We start from the raw sequence: 21,352 nt of genomic DNA on the forward strand, positions 1-21,352 counted from the left end.
TGATGAGACTATTTAAGAGAGACTGTGGAAACAGCACATCTATGCAAAGCAGCCAACGAAATCTTTCATGTATCCTCATGGACAAGATGAAAGATACAGAATGTGTGCTAACCGAAACACTGATTTCATAGTTCCACCAAGGGCGCTCAACTTGGAGAGTAGTCTTTAAAAGTGTTCAGCGTTCTAGTCTTGTCTGTATAAATTGCCCTCAGAGATTTGAAAGGACAAGGCATAGGACAGTGACTAAGCATGCAGGCCTTGGATTCAGATGTGGCCTATCACTTAGGAGCTGTGTGGCCCAGGGCTGGTTACTTAATCTCTCTGTGCCTTGGGGTTTTTTGTGTACGTAATGAGTGTACAATCAGTACCTAACTCAGGGTACTATTATGAGTAGGAAGTAATACATGTAAAACACCCAGAACAGTGCCTGGCACATGGGAAACTTCATACATGTTAGCTGTTGTTGTTAGGCCTATCCCATTTGTAGATGACATGGAATTAATTGAGAGGGATAGCAGATGTGTTAGACTACAAAAATCAAGAACATTTTAGGTTTAGATTTTTTGACAGAAAGGAAACTTGAGCCAAATATAACAAAAATTTCCAGTGAATAACCATGTATTCATCTAGATTCTACCATTACCATTTTGCTACCCTTGCTTTATTACATATTCTGTCTACATACCATATTTAAATAGTTCAAAATATACTTTAAGAATTTTTTTTGTGATATTGTATTTAACCCAATATATTTAGTAATATATTGCCAAACACACGGGATCTTTTTGCTGTGGTTTTCTGGCTTAATTCCCACGATGGTAAAATTACCTACTCTGTATAGTTTCACTCTGAATTCACTGAGACTTGCGTATGGTACAACAGAAGGTTTATTTTGGTAGATGTTCCACATAAACTTGAAAATAAGTTTTCTATAGGCATTAAGTGCCATATTCTCTCCTGGACAATTAGATAGACATCTTGCTGCTCAAAGAATTTTACAATCTAATGGTATGATTGTAAATTTTTCTACTTCTCCTTTAATTCTTCCATTTAACTTTATCATTTTGAGACTGTATTATCTTGAGGCTACATTAAAAGTTTTGGAAGTGTTCTATCTTTTTGGTGAACTATATTATAAACTATCCTTTTTATCTCCAGTTTATTAGCTTTAAGTCTAATTTGTCTAATATTCTTAGAACTAAGCCAACTTTGTTTTGATTATATATGCATATTTATCTTTTTTCTTTCTTTCACTCTCAACCTTTCTTTTTCCTTATAAGTATCTCTCGAAAGCAGCATACATTTCAGGTTGAAGCATTTCACATTGTCAATACTAGACCATTTCTGATCTACAAAAATAGAAATTTTATTGTACTTGAGTTTTCTTTTTTATTTAGTTTGACACTGGCTTTTAATTGGACATTTTAGTCTCTTTTCAGATATTGAAATAACTGATATATTTGGGCCTAAATCTACCATCTTACTATTTGTTTTCTGCTTGTACTACTTAATCTATTTCTTTTTCTCTCCTTTCTAGTTCTCCTAAAGGATGAATAATTTTATTCCTCCCCCTTTATTAGTTTGTTATTTAACATTCTTAAATATTCTTTTAGCGATTACCTTAGAAATTATAACATTTCTCTTTGATTTTTTTAAAGTCTGATACACATTTGAACTTTTTAATATGTCCTGGGACCATGCAAGGGTATAAGAATATTTTAACTCCATTTACTTCCTTACTTTTGAGCTATTTTAATTCCACATAATTTAAAACCTTGTAGACTTTATTATTATTGTTTTGTAGAACCAATATTTGTATTCACTCCCCCCATCTCTACATCTTCATCTGGTACCATTATCCTTCTGACTTTAGACATCTCTTCAGTAATATTTTAGAGCGGATCTGCCCTCAACAATTCTTGGACGTTTTCACTGGGTATAGAAATCTAAATTGACAGTTATTTTCTTTCAGCACTTCGACTATGTCATTCCATTGCCTTCTGTTTCCAATGTTTCTATTATATAAGTAATTCAATCTTATTTTTATATTCTTGAAAGTAAAATCTCTCTTACTTAAATGCTTTTCAGAATTTTCTTTTTGGTTGTCAGCAATTTTTCTATGAATTTCTTAGAAATAATTTTATTGTATTTACCCATCTCAGGGTCTATAGCTCTTTGTTGCCCATGACTTTTGACATCTTTTGTTTAATTTCGGAAAATTTTCAGTCTGTATCCCTTCAATATTTGTTTCTCTCTTATTCTCTCTTTTTTTATGGAATCCAGTTATACATATGAGAGAATGTTTCATCTTGTCCCCTTGCCATTTATGCTCTTTTTCCTTTTCACCATCTTTTGCAACCCGATACTTTTGTCTGAAGATTTTCTTCTAATCAACTTCAAATTCTCTTTATCTGTGTCTAATCTGTTGTTAAACTGTGGGTTAGGGTTCTGTACAGAAACAGGGTATATGTATATATAAATTTATTATAAGGAATTGGCTTATACAATTATGGAGGCTGAGAAGCCCCAAAGTCTGTCATCTAGAAGCCAGAAACCCAGGAAAGCCCATGGTATAACTCAGTCCAAGTCTGAAGGCCAGAGAACCAGGAGTGCCAAGGTTAGGAGAAGATTGATTTCCCAGCTCAGGCAAGCAGGCAGGAAGGGCCAAATTCTTCGTTCCTCCACTTTTTTATTCTGTTTGGGCCCTCAAGGGATTGGATGATACCCATCCACTTTGGGAAGGCCAGACTGCTTTAGTGAGTCTACTGATTCAAATGCTAATTTCATCTTGAAACACCCTCACAGACACATTCAGAAACAATGTTAAAACCAAATATTTGTGAGCCATGCGATTCAATCAAGTTGCCACATGCTATTAACCATCACAAATGCTTCTATTACATTTTCGTTTTCAATTATTGTGATTTTTATTTCCAGAATTTTATTCTTTTGTTATAGTCTCCAGTTCTGTGCTTCTCCATCTTGTCATTTAATTTCTTGACTACCTTAATGATAGTTATTTTAAAGTGTATGTCTCATAATGACAACATCTGGGTTTCTTATGGATCTGTTTCTATTGTCTGCCTTTTTTAAAATACTGATTTGGGGGAAGTTTTACCTTTTCATTCCTATTTGTTTTTAAATGAGTGCTGGACATTAAATATAAAAGAAATTGCCGATCAGTTCAAGGTTCTGGATTATCTTTTTACAGAGAGGATTTATTCTTTTCTCCTGAAGACAGCTTGACTAGGGGTAGATGACTTTATTCCAGTCAAATGTTGTGATATGTCAAAGTCAGACTTCTGTCTTGGTAAGGGGGAGTTCATTTCTGCCCTCCACACCTCCCCTCCCTCAACTTCCTGGTCAACTCTAAATTCTAATATTTATATTCCCACCTTCTGAATTTACCAAATCTTTTGCTCATCTTCCTGATTTTCAGCTGTGTTTTCTGCTCAGATTCATAGCCTCTCAGCTTTCTCCTAGGTAATTACTTCCAGTGGGATAAAATCATGCTGATTTTTAGTTTATCTCTTTGGGCTTCCTTTGTCTCCAGGATCTAGGCTTGATGAGTTATTTCTGCATTGTTACTTCTCTAATCCCTTCATCATGTAATTTTTATATTTTGTCTAGATTTTCTAGTTGTTCTTTGAGGCAGAGAAGGGAGGGGTTCATCTAACACCAGCTAGTCTACCTTTGCTGGAAGCACACACGGTAATTTTAAAGCTCTTTCTAATATAAAGCTACTGCTGGGAATATTGAGTTTAAGAGTGCTCACTGCCAAAAGTGATGTTGAATCTTGCTTTCACTTAGATTTTAGCCCAATAATTCCTTATTATCTTGTCAGCTCATCAAGCCTTATGTCCTAGCATTTTGGTTGTTTTCCATGAAAGGAATCTGTCCCAATAATCTAGTCTGCCATATTACCCATGTTACTTTTTATTTAAATCTCTCTTCACTTAACATGTCAGTTCCACAAGAGAAAGAATCATCTCTCACTCATACTTCTAGCTCCATCCCCAACCCTAGAGCTTGGCAAAATAGATGCTCAATAATTGTTGAGTAAATGAAATTAGCTTTAAATGAGACCACCTGGGCACATGTTAATGGGTCCACTAGAACTGAAAAATATGACGCTCAGTTTTGCCAGTTTTAAAAACAAATGATTATGTTCACAGAGGCAAGATTCTGTGCATTGGTTCATGCTAGGCAAATTTACAAGAAACTAATTTATAAACAACATACCTTCATCAGTGTTTAATGGGAGACAGCTGGAATGATAAAGGATCCCTACTATATTTCCTCCTTCCTTTGGTACTTAATGTCTGTCTTTCTTTAATGCCAATAGTTTTCTGTATTGTTTCCTATGTTTTTATTCATACTTCCTCTCTAGAAGTAGAAGAAATAATAAACAAGTAGGTAAACAAATAAAAATTGAAACTACGTGTTTACAAAGGGCCATCTTGTACAAGTAAGTCCACTCAGAAGACCAAATTGCAGATCAGAAGGTTGCCATGGTAAAGACAAGTCAGAAAGGGGAAATTTGAGGTTGCCAAATAAGTTACTTTCAAACTACTAAAGTAGATCTCTTTCTGTTCTGTCTAATTGATCTTTAAAGGTCATTTAGCATCAGGGCATCCTCTACCCCAGGACAGTAATAAAAGAAACTGGAATTTGACAAATTCTTGTTCTCCAGCTTTCCTTTTGCTATTGTTGTTACCAGTTCCCAGATAAGTCTGTTATTACATCACTTTGTGAAATATTACAATATTCAAGATTACAGCCTCTCTTAAAATGTAACAAAAGTAACAGGGGCTGTTTCCTGGTAGACTGGGTAGTACCTTTTTTTTTTTAATTAGCTCTAAATCCACTGTAAACTCTGTAAAGTGGGTTCTCTTTGACAACATATCTCATATACTTTATGTAGATTTTGGTAATTTTAATTACAGAAAATTTTGTTAGGAGCCTTAGATCTATTTTCTTTCAACCACATTTGACATCATTTTAGGTAATGCCATTTCCCCCAGCCTAACAGAAGCCAGTACAAACAATAAAGTGTCCAAACAATACTGGAGAAAGAGTAATATTGTTTTAAAATTTTATTAAACATATTTTATATGATCTCTTAAAAGTTGGTTTAAAAAAGTTTGTGCTTATCATAACAGATATTGGATTCTCTATAAGGTGATCAGACAAATGTTCCCTAGGAATTACAATCTCAAAAGGGCAGTGATGCACATGGACATGTGGAAAGGACAATAGCAATTAAGAGGGGCTTAACATAGACATCCCTCAAAGATGAAGAATCGATACTGCAGAAAAACAAAGGGTGGGTGAATGTATGGCACAGAGAGAGCTGGGTCAGATCTCACATTTGAATAAGTTGGGTCGAGGGAGTGAGCCTCTCTGAGTTACACAGACTTTGGGCCTGCAACAAATGGGATTTCCCTAGCTTCCCAGAAAAGCAGAAGAGCATGTCACACATGGGGCCCAGCTAGGGCGAGGCCAAAATGAGATAAGCCTGTGTAAAGCATGGCCATGTTTGCTTAGAAGGATCTTTGAGCATCGCAAAGCAGTAGGAGAAGAGGCTAAGAGCTGGGAGAGGGTTGTGAAGCAGTCTGAGGTGGACACAAGTATCCTCCCCCACATTTGGGCTGCATAAATGGGAGGTCAGGGCATTTGCCTTGCCTACTTCTGAGAAAAGCAGCAACCAGTATTAAAACCTGTGACTCAGCTGACTCTTCCTTCTAACCATTCAAATAAGCATCCTTCTGGTAAAGAAAATTCAGTGAAATTCAAATGAGCAACCAGACTGCAAAAAACTGCAGATGACATTTTTAATCTTTCAGACTACCCAGATCTATCATCCACATAAAAACTCATCATTGGGCACTTGTGGAATAGGTATCCCTCACTTAAGGGAACGGTCATTGTCAGCAAAGTTTGCAGTCCAGACTTCCTATTAAATCAATCTTATTCTCCCATTGATTTCCATTACCAAATATGAGCTGCATTCTGCTGTTAAATCCCATTAAGTGTGTACCAAACCCTTTGGAAATAGTATGTTTAAAAGAAAAGTGATAATGTCCTGATAAAACATTGACGGTGATATTTAATACATTAATAGTAATGCTGTGCTGTATTGAACATGTCACAATAAATATTGCTCAGATTGAAACAACACAATCCTATAAACTGTCCCTCACAAAGGATAATAATCCCTAAAACATTAGCAATTTAATTTCTCACTAGCTTCACAACTGTCTTGGCATTTCTATCACTACATAGCCAAAGGAATTCTTTTTATTATTTAAAATCTTTTCTCATTTTCTACTGGCTACCCCCCCCAAATCTTTGTCCAGGAACCCCTGAATAGCTTGTGATACTATTGTCAGATGGGGAAAATTAGCCAGCCAGACTCAGTCAGGGTGGTTTATCCAAGTGCCTGCGGGGGATATCCCCATCCTTGGAGGAACTGGGCATCTCCTGGAAGGAATGTTGCAGAGGGAAGCAGTGGATCTGTGAAAGTAGGACTAGGCTTCAAGTGCTTTTCCTAACTTCTGAGATGCAGTGCTACTATCTGACATTGCCAACGTGCCTGTGTTTACCATTCTACTTTCACCCTCTGCACTTTGCATAATGTATGTTAAACGACCAAATATTTTACATCATATATGCTGAATGACCGAATATCTTGCATAATATATGTTGAATGACTGATTGAATTTAGATGATGATTTTGTTCTTCATTAGAGAATATTGATGCTTCTAAGTGCTGGTAGCCCAGACTGGAAAAGTGACTACAGACATTAATCTCCATAGGAATTATACACCACAGGTCATAAGGGCATTAAATGTCCAACATTTGAAGGTCTGGACAGGACATTCCTGACAGTGAACTTTTGCTGAATTCTTGAATTTCTTACCTTTATCATTATAGTAAGCCAATTTTTGGTAAGCGATAGACAGACTACTGGAATCAGAGCAACCTACTACGTGCACCCCAGGTATCCCCTTAACCCCTTGAGTATAACCCACTGCAATGTAAATTCAACATTCAGGGTTGGTTTTAACATTTGATTAAAAAATAGATGTTTTTATTAAACTGTAACATACCCATAGAATTCTGAAAAGTCAATGGCAAGATTGGGATGTTTTCTGATCAGTAGGCCACATACCAAGAGTTTTTGGTTTATTTACCAAGAACAGGATTTTTGTTGTTTGTTTTTTTGCCCATGATGTCCAGAAACCTCAATATGTCAGAGTCTCAAAACTGAACATACTCAGGGAGTCAGACCCATGCTAACTAAACTCACAAGGAACACATGTATAACTAAAATAACTCCCCATGGACAGTAACAACCAGAACTGTCACAATGACCACCAGGCTCCTGTGATTGTAACCAGCACATTCTTTCCCTGTAGGTAGAACAAGTAGGAAGCCAAATTATGAGCAGAGAGTAAGCAGAGAATGAAAACAAGAAGAGATATGTATTCTCAAGGAGTATTTTATCCAGAACATGAGAGGCCTGATGAAGCTGCCACTATTTTTTAAAAATCACAAAATAACTATCTGGTTGTGTGTATGTGTGTATAATGGCCACATACATTTTCTTACAGATTCAAACTGTCTCTCAGAGAGTCTTGTTTACAAACCTCCATTTCTCTGGCACTCTTGTTTTCTCTGATACAAAGCCTCTTCCCTAAGTTCACACTTTCTTTCACTACAGTAAGATTTTAAAAAGAAGCAAAAGTCAATAGTATATGAAAGTACTTATTAACGATATGGCCAATTATAAATTACTCCCCCATTCAAACATCTCTTTTAAACACCACTGCCACCAACCCCATGGTGGCAAACATTTACAATACAATGCGATACATTCAATTCTATTACAAAGTGAAATTGCAAATCTTGCAAAAGGTGTAAGGTCAATGAAAGTGAAGTTGGTAAAACTAGCAAACAAAGACCTATAGAGTTAAACAAACGAATGAAGGCAAAATCAACTGGAATGATGACTATATTGATGCTTCAGAAGAGAACAGTTTGAATATCAAAGAATTAATTGAGACCCTTGGGAAAACTGAAGTAGCCCTCAAACATTTTTACAGAAATGACCCTCGTTTTGATTATTCTCTAAAGGTCAAATATGAAATAAAGTGTGTTGTAAGGTGCTTCACACTGTGTAGAAAAAAATTAAGCCAACAGTAATCATCTTGATTTATTATTTATTCATTCTATAATTAGCACATAGTTGTACTTATAAATTTTGTTCAATATAGGATAGAATAAATATATTTTAATACTAGAGTTTTATTTTCAAAAAAAGTTCCCAGCAAACCTTTTTTCACTAACTTCTGAAATTTGGTCCCTGTTTTAAGTAGACTTACTTTAAGGAGGCTTTCCCACTGCTAATCACACTAGGATAATAAGGACTTCCTACTAATGAAGCAAAACTTTTCCTATAGTAACAGCCTGATCCCTTCATTGTTTCTACTTACATATTAAATTTTTACTATTTTGTTCATAAAATATCATCATTTCTGAGTTCTTGGTGGGGGGTGACTTACTGTTGACTGTTAGGTGTTTCCTATAGGATCACTTCCAAAGGGTGATATCATTAGAAGTATTATCAGTGTCTTCCAAAGAAGCATATGTAGATGACACAACCTTTGGAGTCAACTTGGAGTCAGAATCTGCTTCTGCCACTTAAGAGACATATGACAATAGGCAAATTGTGTGCCTGCTCTGAACTTTGGTATCTTCATCTGGGAAAATGGAGCAATGATAGCTCCCTCACAAGTCTGTGGGGAAGATCAGATGTGAACATGCGTAAAATGTCAGGCACAGAGAAGGCATTCAATATATGGTGGCTATAGCAGTGCTATTTATTTTTGGTTTGTTTGAGTGCCAAAGTTCCCTTGTGATCTTAATTTGTTGATTATTTTGTACATTCGGATTCTTTGCATGTGCTTTGCAATGTGAACCAAGGGTCTCTAGGCTATTAAAAGTAGCTAAATATGACTAATATTGAAAATGTGCCTTTAGGAGTGCCTTGTTGCATAAATCTCTTAAAATGAATTCTAATCTATAAAGCATTTAAAAAAGTCATAATGAGGCTTTTAGGATTTACACTGTAAAATTTCGGTTGAGTTCTTCTGTATGTTCGATGGCTGATACATATGTGGGATAAACCTCAGTGGAAGCCTCCCTTTTCCACACCCAATTTTTATAAACAAATCTTGATTTAAAACCAAGGAACTCAGTCTTTCACCATGCAGAGAGACTTGTGCAGAGCAGTCTTGGAAGTCAGATTCTCCTGGATTTGAAACCCTGTTTGGCTGCCTCTTGGTTGTGTGACTTTGACCAACTTAATATTTCTAAGCCTGGGTATCTTCATCCATAAAGCTGGGGATAATAAAAATACCTACCTTGCGGCTGTCATGAAGATGAAATGAGACATTGCATATAAAGCATTTATGTGCCCATACAACTTGGCATATTGTACTTAATAGGTGATAACTATTATTTGTAGAATCTTCAAACTTATAAGTTAACAGGTATGTCATATTTGTTCAGAATGGTAATAGTGTAACACAAAAACAAAAAATAAGTTCACTTGAGTCTCAAACATCAAATAATATTCTTTGGTCTTGCCTTGCCTTTTTTTGCCTCTTGAGTTTCCTATGTTTAAGTTCCTTTCCTTCCCCTATTACTCTTGAACATGGCTTCTGTCCCAGTACTTCTCCATGGCCTCCTCCCCATCCTCACACACAATTGGAATAGTATTTCGAGGGGGATAGAGGGAGACCTTATTCTAAATGGGCAAAGGGCTTCTACCTCCCTCTTTCTCCAAGACTCTGGTATATCCCCCCATGGGTCTGATTAGTTTAGATATTATTTAGTTCACTTACCTAAAGCCAGGAAATAATGATGGCGAACACTTAGTATTCACCTAACAGCACCAGAAGCTAGGCTAGGTGAATTACAGACATTATTTTATAACACTTTGACTGTTCATAACAACCAGGCAAGGCAGATACCACTATTCTTGTTTCTGAGATGGGTAGCCAGAGGGTCTGAGCCAGTAATTTGCTCAAAGTCACACAGCTAAGTAAGTGGCAGTATCAATGGCCATACGGATCAAGTTAATGCACTAATTGGGATGTGATGACTTTAAGTGGTTTTCTACTTCTGGGAAAGGCCCATGTAGCTGTCTCATACTGGCAGTTATATGTGTGCTATCATATCATCTATTTATGTAGGATTTTTAACCTTTTTTCCCCCATTTATCCCCTAGCACCAAGACCCTTGTGCATTCCATGCACAGACTACATGCACTTACAGTAAATGCACTGCTTATACACATACACTGGATGCTATAGATCTGACCAACAGACTCCAGACATCAAAAAGTAAAGAAACTAGACTTTTCTCAACTCCATAATTCCTGTTTAATTTCCCCAGAATTTGACTTTCAAATTATGTTTGTTAAAGTAGGCTCTTTCAAATATTGTAATATGGAGTCCCGCATAGTCAGAACGAGACAACTGAGAGGGCGATTATGGTGGATGTGTTTCTTCCACTGGGGGCTGAATTAAGTTTCTCATCTCTGAGTAAGTACCAAATTCTGCAATCGTTCCAAAAGTGGAAGTTCAGCTCACTGTGCATTTTGGGGAAGCTTGGACCACACTAACCATTTAAGGTCAAGCAAACAACTGGTCAATCCCAACAATGTGCGTCGTGCAGGCGTTTCTTCTGATAACAGAATCTGTAACTGTATGTCTCTATAAGTCAGCGCCCGATCGCAATCCGGTTCCTCCTCTCACCACCACAGCTTGGCAGGCACACCCTCCAAGCCACATGGGGAGCCTCACGTTTAAGCCTCCAAGTAAGTTGCCGGCTCCCGCCTGCACCCTGTCTACCCGGATTCCCCCCTATTGTCTTTAACACACACTCCAGCAAAATGTCCCCTTTCAATCAACTCTAACTGGGAGTCTGACCCCCGCCCGGCCCCCCGCCCGGGGTCAGCAGACAGAGGCGGGGGTGGGCGCTGGCGGGCAGGGGGCGGGGACTGCGCGGCGCGCGGGGCGGGCCCAGGCCTCTCTCCGCGCGCCGCTCCCCTTTGTTCTGCTCCATTGTGTGCCACTTTCTCCTCTGGCGCTTCTTCTCTGCACCCTGGCAGCCTGTGGGGAATTCGTGAAGGGGCTTTTGGTGACTTCTTCTCTTTAACCCTCAGTTTATTTTTTAGGAAGTGAGGAACTCCTTAGCGCTGCCCCTCCCTCGCGGTTCCCCGCCCCCGGGCCTGGGAGGGAGGTGGGGTGGGAAGTGGCCTGCCCTCCTCCCCAAGCCGGCTCCACCGTTTTCCCGCACCGCTCCTCCTCCAGGAGGCATCCTAGCCCAGCATTCTGGACTTTCACCTCCTGACCGGCTGCGTCCACGCCAGAAGGGCCACACACGACCCTCTCCCCTCTGAGGGCGCGGCTCGGGACGCCCGGGGCTCCGCCAGGCACCAAAGCGAGGGTCGGAGGCTGGTGCGCAGCCCGAACCCGGTCGCCTCAGCGTCCCGGGAGCCAGCGCGAGTGTCGCCGAGCCCTCCCCGTCCCTCGCACTCGCGCTCCCCAGCCGCCGTGCGGCTGCCTCAGCCCCCTTATATAGCCCTCTAAAAATAGCTCTCTCCGCACCGCCTTGTAAGGCAGCAGGGAGATCCGCATCGCGCCAATCCGCGCCCGCCGCCAGGGCCAAGTCCCGCCCCGGGCCCCTCTCCGCGCTCCCCATTGGCCCTCAGTGACTTCATGAGCCCCCTGTTTACCTTACATGGTCACACGCGGCCTAATGGACGCCCTCCTCCGAGATCCCACGGCTGCGCGGAGAGCCGGGCGGTGGGAGGGAGTTTGGGGAGGGGGAAGAGCAGGAGGAGGAGAAAAGGAGGAGGGGGGAGAGACTACAAACTAGCAAGGATGGGGTGGGGGGTGGGGAGGGAAGGAAAGGGGGGGAGAGAAGCGATCGCGAGAAAAAAAAAATGCAACCTCCCAAAATAAAGAGCAAAGATTGCATTAGGAGCGAACAGCGCTGCAGAAATAGATGGCAGCTTCGTGTCAGTGAGTTTGCATCCCCCTTCCTGATCCACGAGCTGGAGTGATTAGAGCCCTGGAAGGGAATTGTTACTCCCGTGGAGAAGTCCCCTTTTCCTGGCAGCCGTCTGCACTGTACACGCTGGATGCCTCTCTCCATCCACCCCACTCAGTCTCTCCTCTCTCACCTCCTCTCTCCCTCTCTCCTGCATTGATTTTTTTTTTTTCCTTTTTAGTTGACTGAAACAAAACAAAACAAAAGGGCCACTGGATGTCTGCCTTCTTGGGGGGTGAGCCAGACAGACTGACAAACAAACAGACCCAACTGTGTTCGGGGGAGGGTTTCTCCTCCCGTTTTGCCCGGCAGCAGCAGCATGGACGTGTTGGCTAGTTATAGTATATTCCAGGAGCTACAACTTGTCCACGACACCGGCTACTTCTCAGCTTTGCCATCCCTGGAGGAGACCTGGCAGCAGGTGAATGATTTAAATTACTTGTGTAAATGGTGTGGTGGCGGCGGAGACGCAGGGGCTGCGTTGGTGTGGGCTTGGGGTTGAATTTTTTGTTTGTTTTATTCCCCCCCCCCCTTTTGGCTGTTTGTTGTTTAAAATGTTTTGGGAAATAGTCATCTGCTTACCTCTCCATCCACCCCCTAACCCTTTAGTGTGCCGAGCTGAGCAGCCGGTCCGAGCTGCCTGCGTTTCAGTCACCAACACACATCCTTGCGCACACGTTGTCGGGCTCACTGTCCCCCAGCAGAAACCTGCTTAACTTCTGGGGTTCGGAGGAGCCGGGTTGGAAGGTGGTTTGGGGCTTTCCGAGCTGTCACTGACAGGTACCGTGTCCCTACGTACACGAGCTCTACCTACTTGGTACCTTTTCAGGTTCATCTCTTTCAACTGGTGCTGGTCAGATGGGGGGGGCGACGGGGGTAGGAGCAAAACAGAGTGTTTTCCCAGTAATTAGCGAGTATCAATAAAAAACTGTAACTCGATTTTGAAACTAGAAGGTGGGCAGAAGGAAGAGGACTCCGGTGATAATAGATACTCAAGGATTTCTCCCAGGAGGATGGGAAGATGTACCTTTGTATCTGTCTAATGCTGACCGTGCATTGTAGGTTTCCCTTAGTGCAATGTCTTGAGGAAGACAACACTCTGTGTGTGTGTCCTTGCTTCTCTTTTTCGTTTGGGGTCTCTCTCCAGTTAGCACAACCTCCGACAAAGGGTGATGTGTGCTTCCATGCCTCTGACTTTGTCTTAGAGGACTAGTTAAGAAACTCCTAGGATGTTGAAGGGCACCAATGCCAAGTTGGCTGGGTGTCCCAGTGAAGGCGAAGTAGGGCTCGTGACAAGTTCACTGGGCTTTGTGAAGTGGAATAAAGAAAGTACTGGTCAGTGGAAAGTGCTAGACCTGCTGGCGGAAACAGTGGTTTTCTCAGTAAGGATTAGGAGCTGCTGAGGGGACATTCTGCAGGAAAGATGGGGGGTGGGGGGTAGGTGGAGGGACACGGGTATTCTCTCAAAATTGTACAATGTGTATCATGGAAAGTCCAAGAAGACAGTCTGGATTTGCACATTGGAAGCACGAACATGCACAGTCCGTCTTGGAGAAACATGCTTGCCCTTGGGGAGGGCTGCGAGAGGCTTGGTGTGTGGCTGTTCATGTAACTTCTCTGCTCCGTGACAGCAGCTTGTTAAGGCTAATGAACGGCTGAATTTCCTCTGCCAAGATCCAAAGCGGGATTTGCCAGCTTGAGCCTGGGATGTAACAGTTGCTGCCTTAGCAAGTGAGATTTGGCTTTTGGTGTACCAAGCCCAGTGGCAAAGCCGATCCTTGGTACCATTATTAGTTGCTGTTCTCCCTTGATTCTGGGCTGTGAGTTTCTCCAGGCACTGGTCCCCAGTGTCTGTGCGTCTGCACATGTGTTCCTGCCCGAGGATGCTGGCAGATGTGTTTGACTTTGTCTCTCTAAATGCACATACAGTTCACGTGTTTTTAGCATAAAGCATTTCTCCAGTGCATCCTTTCCCCATCCTTAACAAGACTATCTCATGAAGGGTCTCACCAGAGCTTTTTCCTCCTTTTATTTCCCATGCTAATTACACCAAAAGGTTGCCAGAATTTCATTTTCTGAAATAGTCTTCATTTCACACTGTCAGCCCACTGGTGTTGAATCGGTTGCCTATTAACAACTGTCTAGACAGGTTAGGGAAGAGAATTTGTTGATTTAGTCAGCCTGCCCAAGGCAGCCCTTGTTTGTGACTAACTGTTAAGCAGTGTTGGAGAGAAGAAAGTTGGCTTTATTTGTTACAACGTTCTCTCCTGATGAATCACACAACTTTGTTTTGGTTCAAGTTTTCACAGTAGTAAAGCCTGCTTTTGGGGAAGGCCTCTCCAGAAGAAACCTGCTTTTCTAGATCTGGTTAGACCATCCATGAGACAGTCTAGATCTGTAAAGAAATACCATTGGTTTGATAATTAAAAGATGTATTAAATCTATTGTTTCCTCAGAAATCTTCTCTGCTTTTCCTCCCCTCCCCCGCTTCATGTCACCCCCTTCAAGGAACCTCTAGCTTAGTTTCTATCTGAGGGCAAAGGAGTTTTCGCCCTCCTGCACCTCCCTCCTTACTTCTTGCCTTAATCCTCTCCAACTGCCAGCTACCCTCACCTTGAAACCTTTGCCAAGCTATTTCAGAGGCATGCTTCTAGTTCACACTGAAACATAACTTGTGAGGACACAGTTCTAAGTGAGGTATCACTCCAAGGAGCTTTCTTCCCTAGACTCTATAGTCACAAATGTTTTTTGTAAAGGTGACTGTGACTCTGAGTTCATACTGATGACATAACCTCCAACCTCTATCTCTTCTTTCCTCCCTCTCCCTGCCCCCTCCCCCCTTGCCTCTTCTGAGTGTAAAGGAGGGGAGTGTGGTTATATGCAACTGTTGGTTCCAAATCAGCCATCTGATGGTGAAATTTTAAGGCTCCTTTGCTCAAGTCGGCTCAAGAAGATTGCTACAAAGAACCCCAGGCAGGAGGACGTTTCCTGGTGCTCTGGGGTAATCAGATTTTAGAGGTCGTATGAGGAGCAATATTAGATGTACTTCTGAAAGTGAACAGTGTACCTTGAGATGAGCGAAATACAGAGATTCCAGTAATCTGATTTGGTTCCTAAGAAAGAGTGGCTTGGACGATAAACCCAAGACATCTGTACATTTGAAAATTAAGGATGGACTATTTGGATATTTTCTTTTAAACTCTCATCTGAGATAATTGTCCTGCTTGATAGTCAGTGAGCCTGTCATGGCCCTCCTGTCTCAGGGGTTATCATTTTGACATTGGGTTTTCAGGCAGTGATGTCTTAGCCACATACAGCTCCAACTCTGAAAATCATTGCTGGTGTAATTTAAAAATCCAGATGCACATTCTACATTAACAGCTCTCCATTCCTGGGCTCTGACTGCATACTTAAGCACTTGGACCAAGTAACATCATCCCTGCCTGTCATATAACTGTAAATTACACTGTGCTTATGTGGTCTATTATTTTATGGAATTCAGCTGACGCACAACTCTTAAGGATACCAGCCTTAAGCTCTTTGGAAACTTGCAGGAAAATTTCCAAGAGCTGTCTTAGCAAAAGTAGGAAAAGTCAAAGGTAGGACAGAAGCTAGAGTAGCTTATCTGGTACCACTTGATGATGGATAAAGGGGGACCCATTCATGAGTTTTATTGCCATAAGAAATCATGATTTTTCTGGACCCACTGCTGACTTGGAAAATAAAAAAGGATTTGGTATAATCCTTTTGGTATAATCCTTTTTTATTTGGTTATTTTTGTTTGGGAAGCTAAAAAGACTTTCAGAATTTGGATATATGCTTTACAGCTAGACTGCTATTTCATGAGTGCAGGTCAAGTGATGATGTTCTCAGTCTTATTTGCACTTAGCTTTGCTTCACGCCGTTGAGGGGCATGGTATATTTACTTGAAAACTCTTCTGGAATTATGCTTCTTGTTAATGCTGATTCATAATTGGCAGATGGGGTCAGTTTCAGGCCTCCCTTTTGCTCAGAGAAAATTTTCCACTGCTACTGGAAACAAATAAATAAATCATAGAACATTCCTCCCTCCTCCCCCATTCCCCCATTGTTTTAAACTAATGGCATACTTGGCTACTGTAAGAACTACAGCGTCCCCATAACACTGCAATTTCATCTTGGTTTCAGGCACCCTGAAACACTTTTTACAAGAGTCTTTGGTATGAAGCATCTCTGGGGGGCAACCTACAAAAATGGTTGCCTTCCAAGAATAGCCTCATGGTGCAAGGGGTGAGATTTGATCTCTGCTTCTCCTTCTCTATGGAGATCTTGCCTTTGCACTACCTTCTACAGGCCTGAGCAGCCAGGTGCTGTCTCAGTCAGTAAGACAAAGCGAACTGTAGTTTCCCTGCATCCGCAGGTTTGCCTCTGTCCCCAGTTTGCAGAAAACCTTGTCATGAATTAGAATTTCTTGGCAACAGCACCACCCAGGGAAATTTGTAGACACAAAGGAGCCTTGCTAACCACACTGAAAGGATAAAATAGCTAGCTTTTTTTTTTTTATGTGATTTGTGTGCTCTTTAGTTATCATAAATCTATTTTTTAAAAATTTGAAACAGTGACTTGGTAGATGAAAAAAATAAAATTAGAACTCCCCCTGTTATCCAGATTTTCTTTATAAGGATGCACTCACTAAATAAATGTAGCCTTACAAATGAAAGCACATGTGAATGCCATCAATCACATACTTAGCCTTTCTTTAGTAGATTCATTTCCATGTTCTTTTTAATAGATACATCTTTGTGTAGGTTTGGGGGCTCTCAAACATTATCATTTAGTCTACCTGTTTGCAGTTTGGTATTTTAAAGTGCGCGCAGATATTTTTACTACATCTGTCTTTAGTTGGGGGGATAAAGGAAGTGGTGGCTTCTTTGTTCTCCATGAACCTCCCACCCCCACTCCCTCCCCTGAGGAGAATGGGATGTTGGGGTCCAATCCATTTAAAGGGCAGAGTAGAAGATGCACTGTGACACCTCACCCTGAAATGATTTATGTATGGGTATGTCAGAGACCTTCAGCGGTCAAAATGGGCTCTTCCTCTCTCTCCACCCATTCTAAATATAAATGCCAGTGGGGGCTATTTGCTTCTCCACTTAAACGGGAATAGTTTAGAGAGGGTCCTAATGGAGCTTTTAGTAGTCGGTCTCTTATAAATCTTCAGATTCTTCTCCCTTCAGAGAATTTCTGTATTTTAACTTTTTGAGTACAAGATGGCAGTGCAGCCTTCTTTAATCACTCTATGCATATTGAGGAGGGAAGACCGTTTCCTCTGGCCAGTCCCAGCTGGCCCATGTGATAGGATAGCTGACCAGACGGGTTGGCAGTCACCCCCATCTCTGCAGCCTGTAGTAGCGTGCGAGAGGTTTTCACCACCTTCACTGGGCTCCATGATTGGTGAATGCAGAGAATGCCTCTGTGATTCCCGTTCACACAATCTACCAGCCTGTACGCTGGAATTAGGATTTGCTGAAAGTTGAGGACAGCTCCCCAACATAACCTGAGCAGTGCCAGAAGGGTGAGGAGGTGGAGATTTATCTCTCTAAAATAAACCTCTTTGTTTTCCGGAATCAGCTGAGTGCTTGCTTAGCATAAACTTGTGGAAATATTTTAACCCAAATTGCCAAATCTTACCAAGCAGAGTGATTAGGAAGCTCTACAAGTAAGAATGGTGTTAAAGTTAGTGGAACAAGATACACTAATGTAACGTATGACAGCCGCAAGTTTAGAAACACTCCTCTGCCCAGTTACAATGTGTGTTCATTTTAGAGCATCCACATGAGAAACTATCCTTGTTCAATTTAAGAGTTCTCCAAATCAAATCAAATACTGTGTAACTAGGACCTGGTTTCACATAAGTTTGGCCATGATCTTTTTTTTTTTTTTTCTTCTTTGCCTTCATTTTCTGCTGTTAATTTAGAGAATCGTTTCTTCTTCCTTGAGTCCTTTTTGTTTTCCTCACTTGGTATTTTGTTGTGACCCTGAGAACTTGGCCCTGCTAAATGTATTATGGCCATTGCAGTCTCCATTCCAGCTGCCCCTTCCCCCGCGTGCCTGACACACAGGTGTACAGCTCGGGGGCAGCAGCAGCCTCAGGCTATGGGTCCAATGTCAACCTGCTGGAGGTGTGGGTGACTTCTGACTTCACAGTGATACCATTCCTGGCTGAGCTGGTGGGTGCACCCAGTCACATCTTGCGGGGTTTTCTCTGTTTATATTAAAATATGGAAAATATTTCACAGTTATTTCTTCATTCCCTCATTCTAGTTATATGAAGAACACTGGGTGCTGCAGGGTTTAATTGGATATAACTTCTACCCTCTATGAGCTTGACTTCAGTAGGGGAGAGGGAGCACGTTCAAAATTAAGTAATACAGTATTAGAACACAGTTGCCCAAAAAGAGATTTTAAGTCCCATGAGTGTTTGAACACTGACCTTGCCTCTCTGTATTTACCCACTTTGTTGTGACATTGTTTATAACACATGCTTGAGATTTACCAAGTTCTGTTAGGCTTTTTTTAGCTAATGGCATATTGGGGCTGGTGACCCTTTCAGGGCAGATGAGTGTACAGCGTGAATACACATGTCCGTAATGGCCAGGAAACAGCATCCATGTCTGTGTCATTAGGAAATGATTATAGTTAATTGAAATAATTAATGTGGAGCCATATGCAATATCAATTTCCGAATATGGGTTTATCGACATTTCCTGAGGGTCATATTGAAAGTCAGGCCCCAGGCCTTATACCAAAGCTAGGTGCAGAGAATCTTAGTATTTCAGATCCTGAAAGGGTCTTGGTTTCTTCAAGTCTAAAACACTAGGGTTGGACCAAGTGATTGTTGAAGCCAGATAAGGCATTGAACCAGCTGTTGTTAGCATGGATGTTGGCCCCAGACTCAGGACTCTTTCAGTTGCTCAAATCAGTTTGCTGGCTTTGCATCAAATGGTTGTTCTGGATATATTTTGAGTCACTTCTCATCTTTCCTCCTCTCTCTTTCCCTCTTTCTCCTTAAAGAGAGGCAAGACAATCCCCTTTCTCCTTTGAACAGTACTAGTACATGGAATTTTGGAATTGTCTGGGTCCTAAACCATGCTGTTGAACATCTTGGAGAAAGTTAATGTGTGTAATTTAATCTCTTTCCCATTTTTAATAATGTGTGGTAATCTGGAAAATGTACACTTTACTGAAAAAAAAAAAACCCAAAAAAACAAAAGCCCCTAATTACAACTCCAGCTGAATGAAAAAGAATGCCGTCACCTAAATGAGAACAGATGAGGGTAAAGAGGGTAGGGAGTTGGATGGATGATCGAGCTGGGTTTTATGCGGAACATCAAAGGAGAAATGGTGAAATGCTTTGTCTCTGACAACTTGCCAACAAAGGAACTGCATGAAACTAGCAGTTCCATGTGCCAATTCAGGAAAATCTTTTCTGAAGGATTTTAAAATTTCTTGCGAGGGTTGGATAGGCAGTGAGGTTGTAATGTTTTACACATTGAAACAAAAAGTGTTCTTCTTTATTTCCTCAGAGCTGTAATCTACATCTCCAACTTCAATGTCTTCCTGAGTTTCAGGCCCACATTTTTGAGTTGGAAACATGGGGCTGACCATAAATGCTTTTTCGGTCATCCCATGAGGACCTCAACTGAATATGTCCCAAAGCTTGGACTCATCAACTTCTTTCCTTCTTTTCCTGGTTTCCCTGTTTCTTTTATCGAGATGACCTTTCTTCTGTGATCCAGGTTGGAAGGTCCAGTCATCTTTGGCTCCTCTCTTTCCCTTGACTCTAAACAATTGAAAAATCCCATTGATCTGGCTTTTCAGTGCTTCACCATGGTCTTCCACTGTCTTTTTGCTCTGCTATTGCCCCAGGGCAGCCCCGTCACCTCCCCTGGACTGACTTTCTGCCTCCATCACCATACTTTCAGACTATCAATGGCTCCCTCTTCTATGTAGGGTGATGACAAACTTCTAAGAGTCAAGATGTTCCAAGATAGGACCTAGGTAATAGTCACAAGTTTCCCCCTTGTTACCACGTGCGATAATTGCCATTCAAATTGAATGACTGTGCCTTTCCTGCTTCTGTCTTCATTTATGTCATTTCCTTCAGCCTTTTCCTTCTTATTCCCTCTTCCCCTCAGAGTCTCTTTGTTCAAATTCTACCCTTCCTTTAACTTTCAGATGGTTGCCACATCTTCCAGGAAACTCCCTCCCTTTCCCTTGGCCAACAGTAATTGCTAGTATTTCTGCACTCCTATGTAGAACTTTTTAACTTCCTCTTGATGCTTTTCAGTTTTCTCTTGTGGTATAGTTTTTCTTCCTTCCTTCCTTCCTTCCTTCCTTCCTTTCTTTCTTTCTTTCTTTCTTTCTTTCTTTCTTTCTTTCTTTCTTTCTTTCTTTCTTTCTCTTTCTTTCTTTCTTTCTTTCTTTCTTTCTCTTCCTTTTCTTTCCTTTTCTTTTTTCCTACTGTCTTTATTTTTCCAGTTAGGTTGTATGATTTAGAGCAGAGTCAATGCCTGGTTATAATTTTGATAATGAACTTTTAATATATAACCCTTCAGGTTCTCAGAGAGCCTCACACTTGGTAGATATTCAGTAGGTATTTAGGACTTATGATATGACTGTGACTTGAGATTTGACTATGTCTGTAGTAATGGTTCACAACTGGGGCTGCACCTCAGACCAATTAAATCAGTATTCCTTTGAGTGGAATCCAGGCATCAGTGTTTTTGTAAAGTTTCTGGGTAATTCCAATATGTAGCCAAGATTTTGAGCCGTTAATCTATAGAGGGTTCATAGCAGATGTGTTGGAGTTGCAGGTTCCTACTCCAAATATTTCATTTCTTGTATAACTTGGAATCTAAGTGTAATAGAAGTTTATAATGAAGCAGGATGGTGCTGGTGGATGTACTTCATCCAGCTCTTTGGTGAATAGCAACTGTCCAAGTGTTGTTTCATCCTTCTTGTTTTGCTTTTCCTTACCCTGAAGTGTCTAATGCAGCCTCATCTGGCCCACATTTCCTATGACCCACTAGAGGTTTGCTTAACCTGGTCAAATTCCATTTCTGGTACCTTTGTGGCGGTGGGCATTAAACTCCAGCCATGCCGTGCTTCAAATAATTCCTTCTCGGCAGGCTCTCGACCATGATTTTCCACTTACCTCAGCCTGCTCTGTGGTTTTAAAGGGAC

At 41.1% G+C, this 21,352-nt stretch overlaps 1 protein-coding gene across 3 annotated transcripts in view; it reads left to right on the forward strand.

Moving 5' to 3' along the window:
* Window positions 1-11,946: 11,946 nt before the first annotated feature.
* Window positions 11,947-21,352, forward strand: part of KLF7 (KLF transcription factor 7) — a 91,235-nt gene continuing 81,829 nt past the window's right edge. The window contains exons 1-2 of one of the 3 annotated variants that reach the window (XM_064485053.1): window positions 11,954-12,099; window positions 12,309-12,548. In XM_064485053.1, the coding sequence (XP_064341123.1) occupies window positions 12,447-12,548 (102 nt within the window). In that variant the 5' untranslated portion in view covers window positions 11,954-12,099; window positions 12,309-12,446. Of the gene's footprint in view, window positions 12,549-21,352 lie in introns of all 3 variants that reach the window. The other 2 variants (XM_031451923.2, XM_031451918.2) reach the window with 2 other exon arrangements.

Source organism: Camelus dromedarius, chromosome 4 (assembly GCF_036321535.1).
Source record: "Camelus dromedarius isolate mCamDro1 chromosome 4, mCamDro1.pat, whole genome shotgun sequence".
NCBI lineage: Eukaryota > Metazoa > Chordata > Mammalia > Artiodactyla > Camelidae > Camelus > Camelus dromedarius.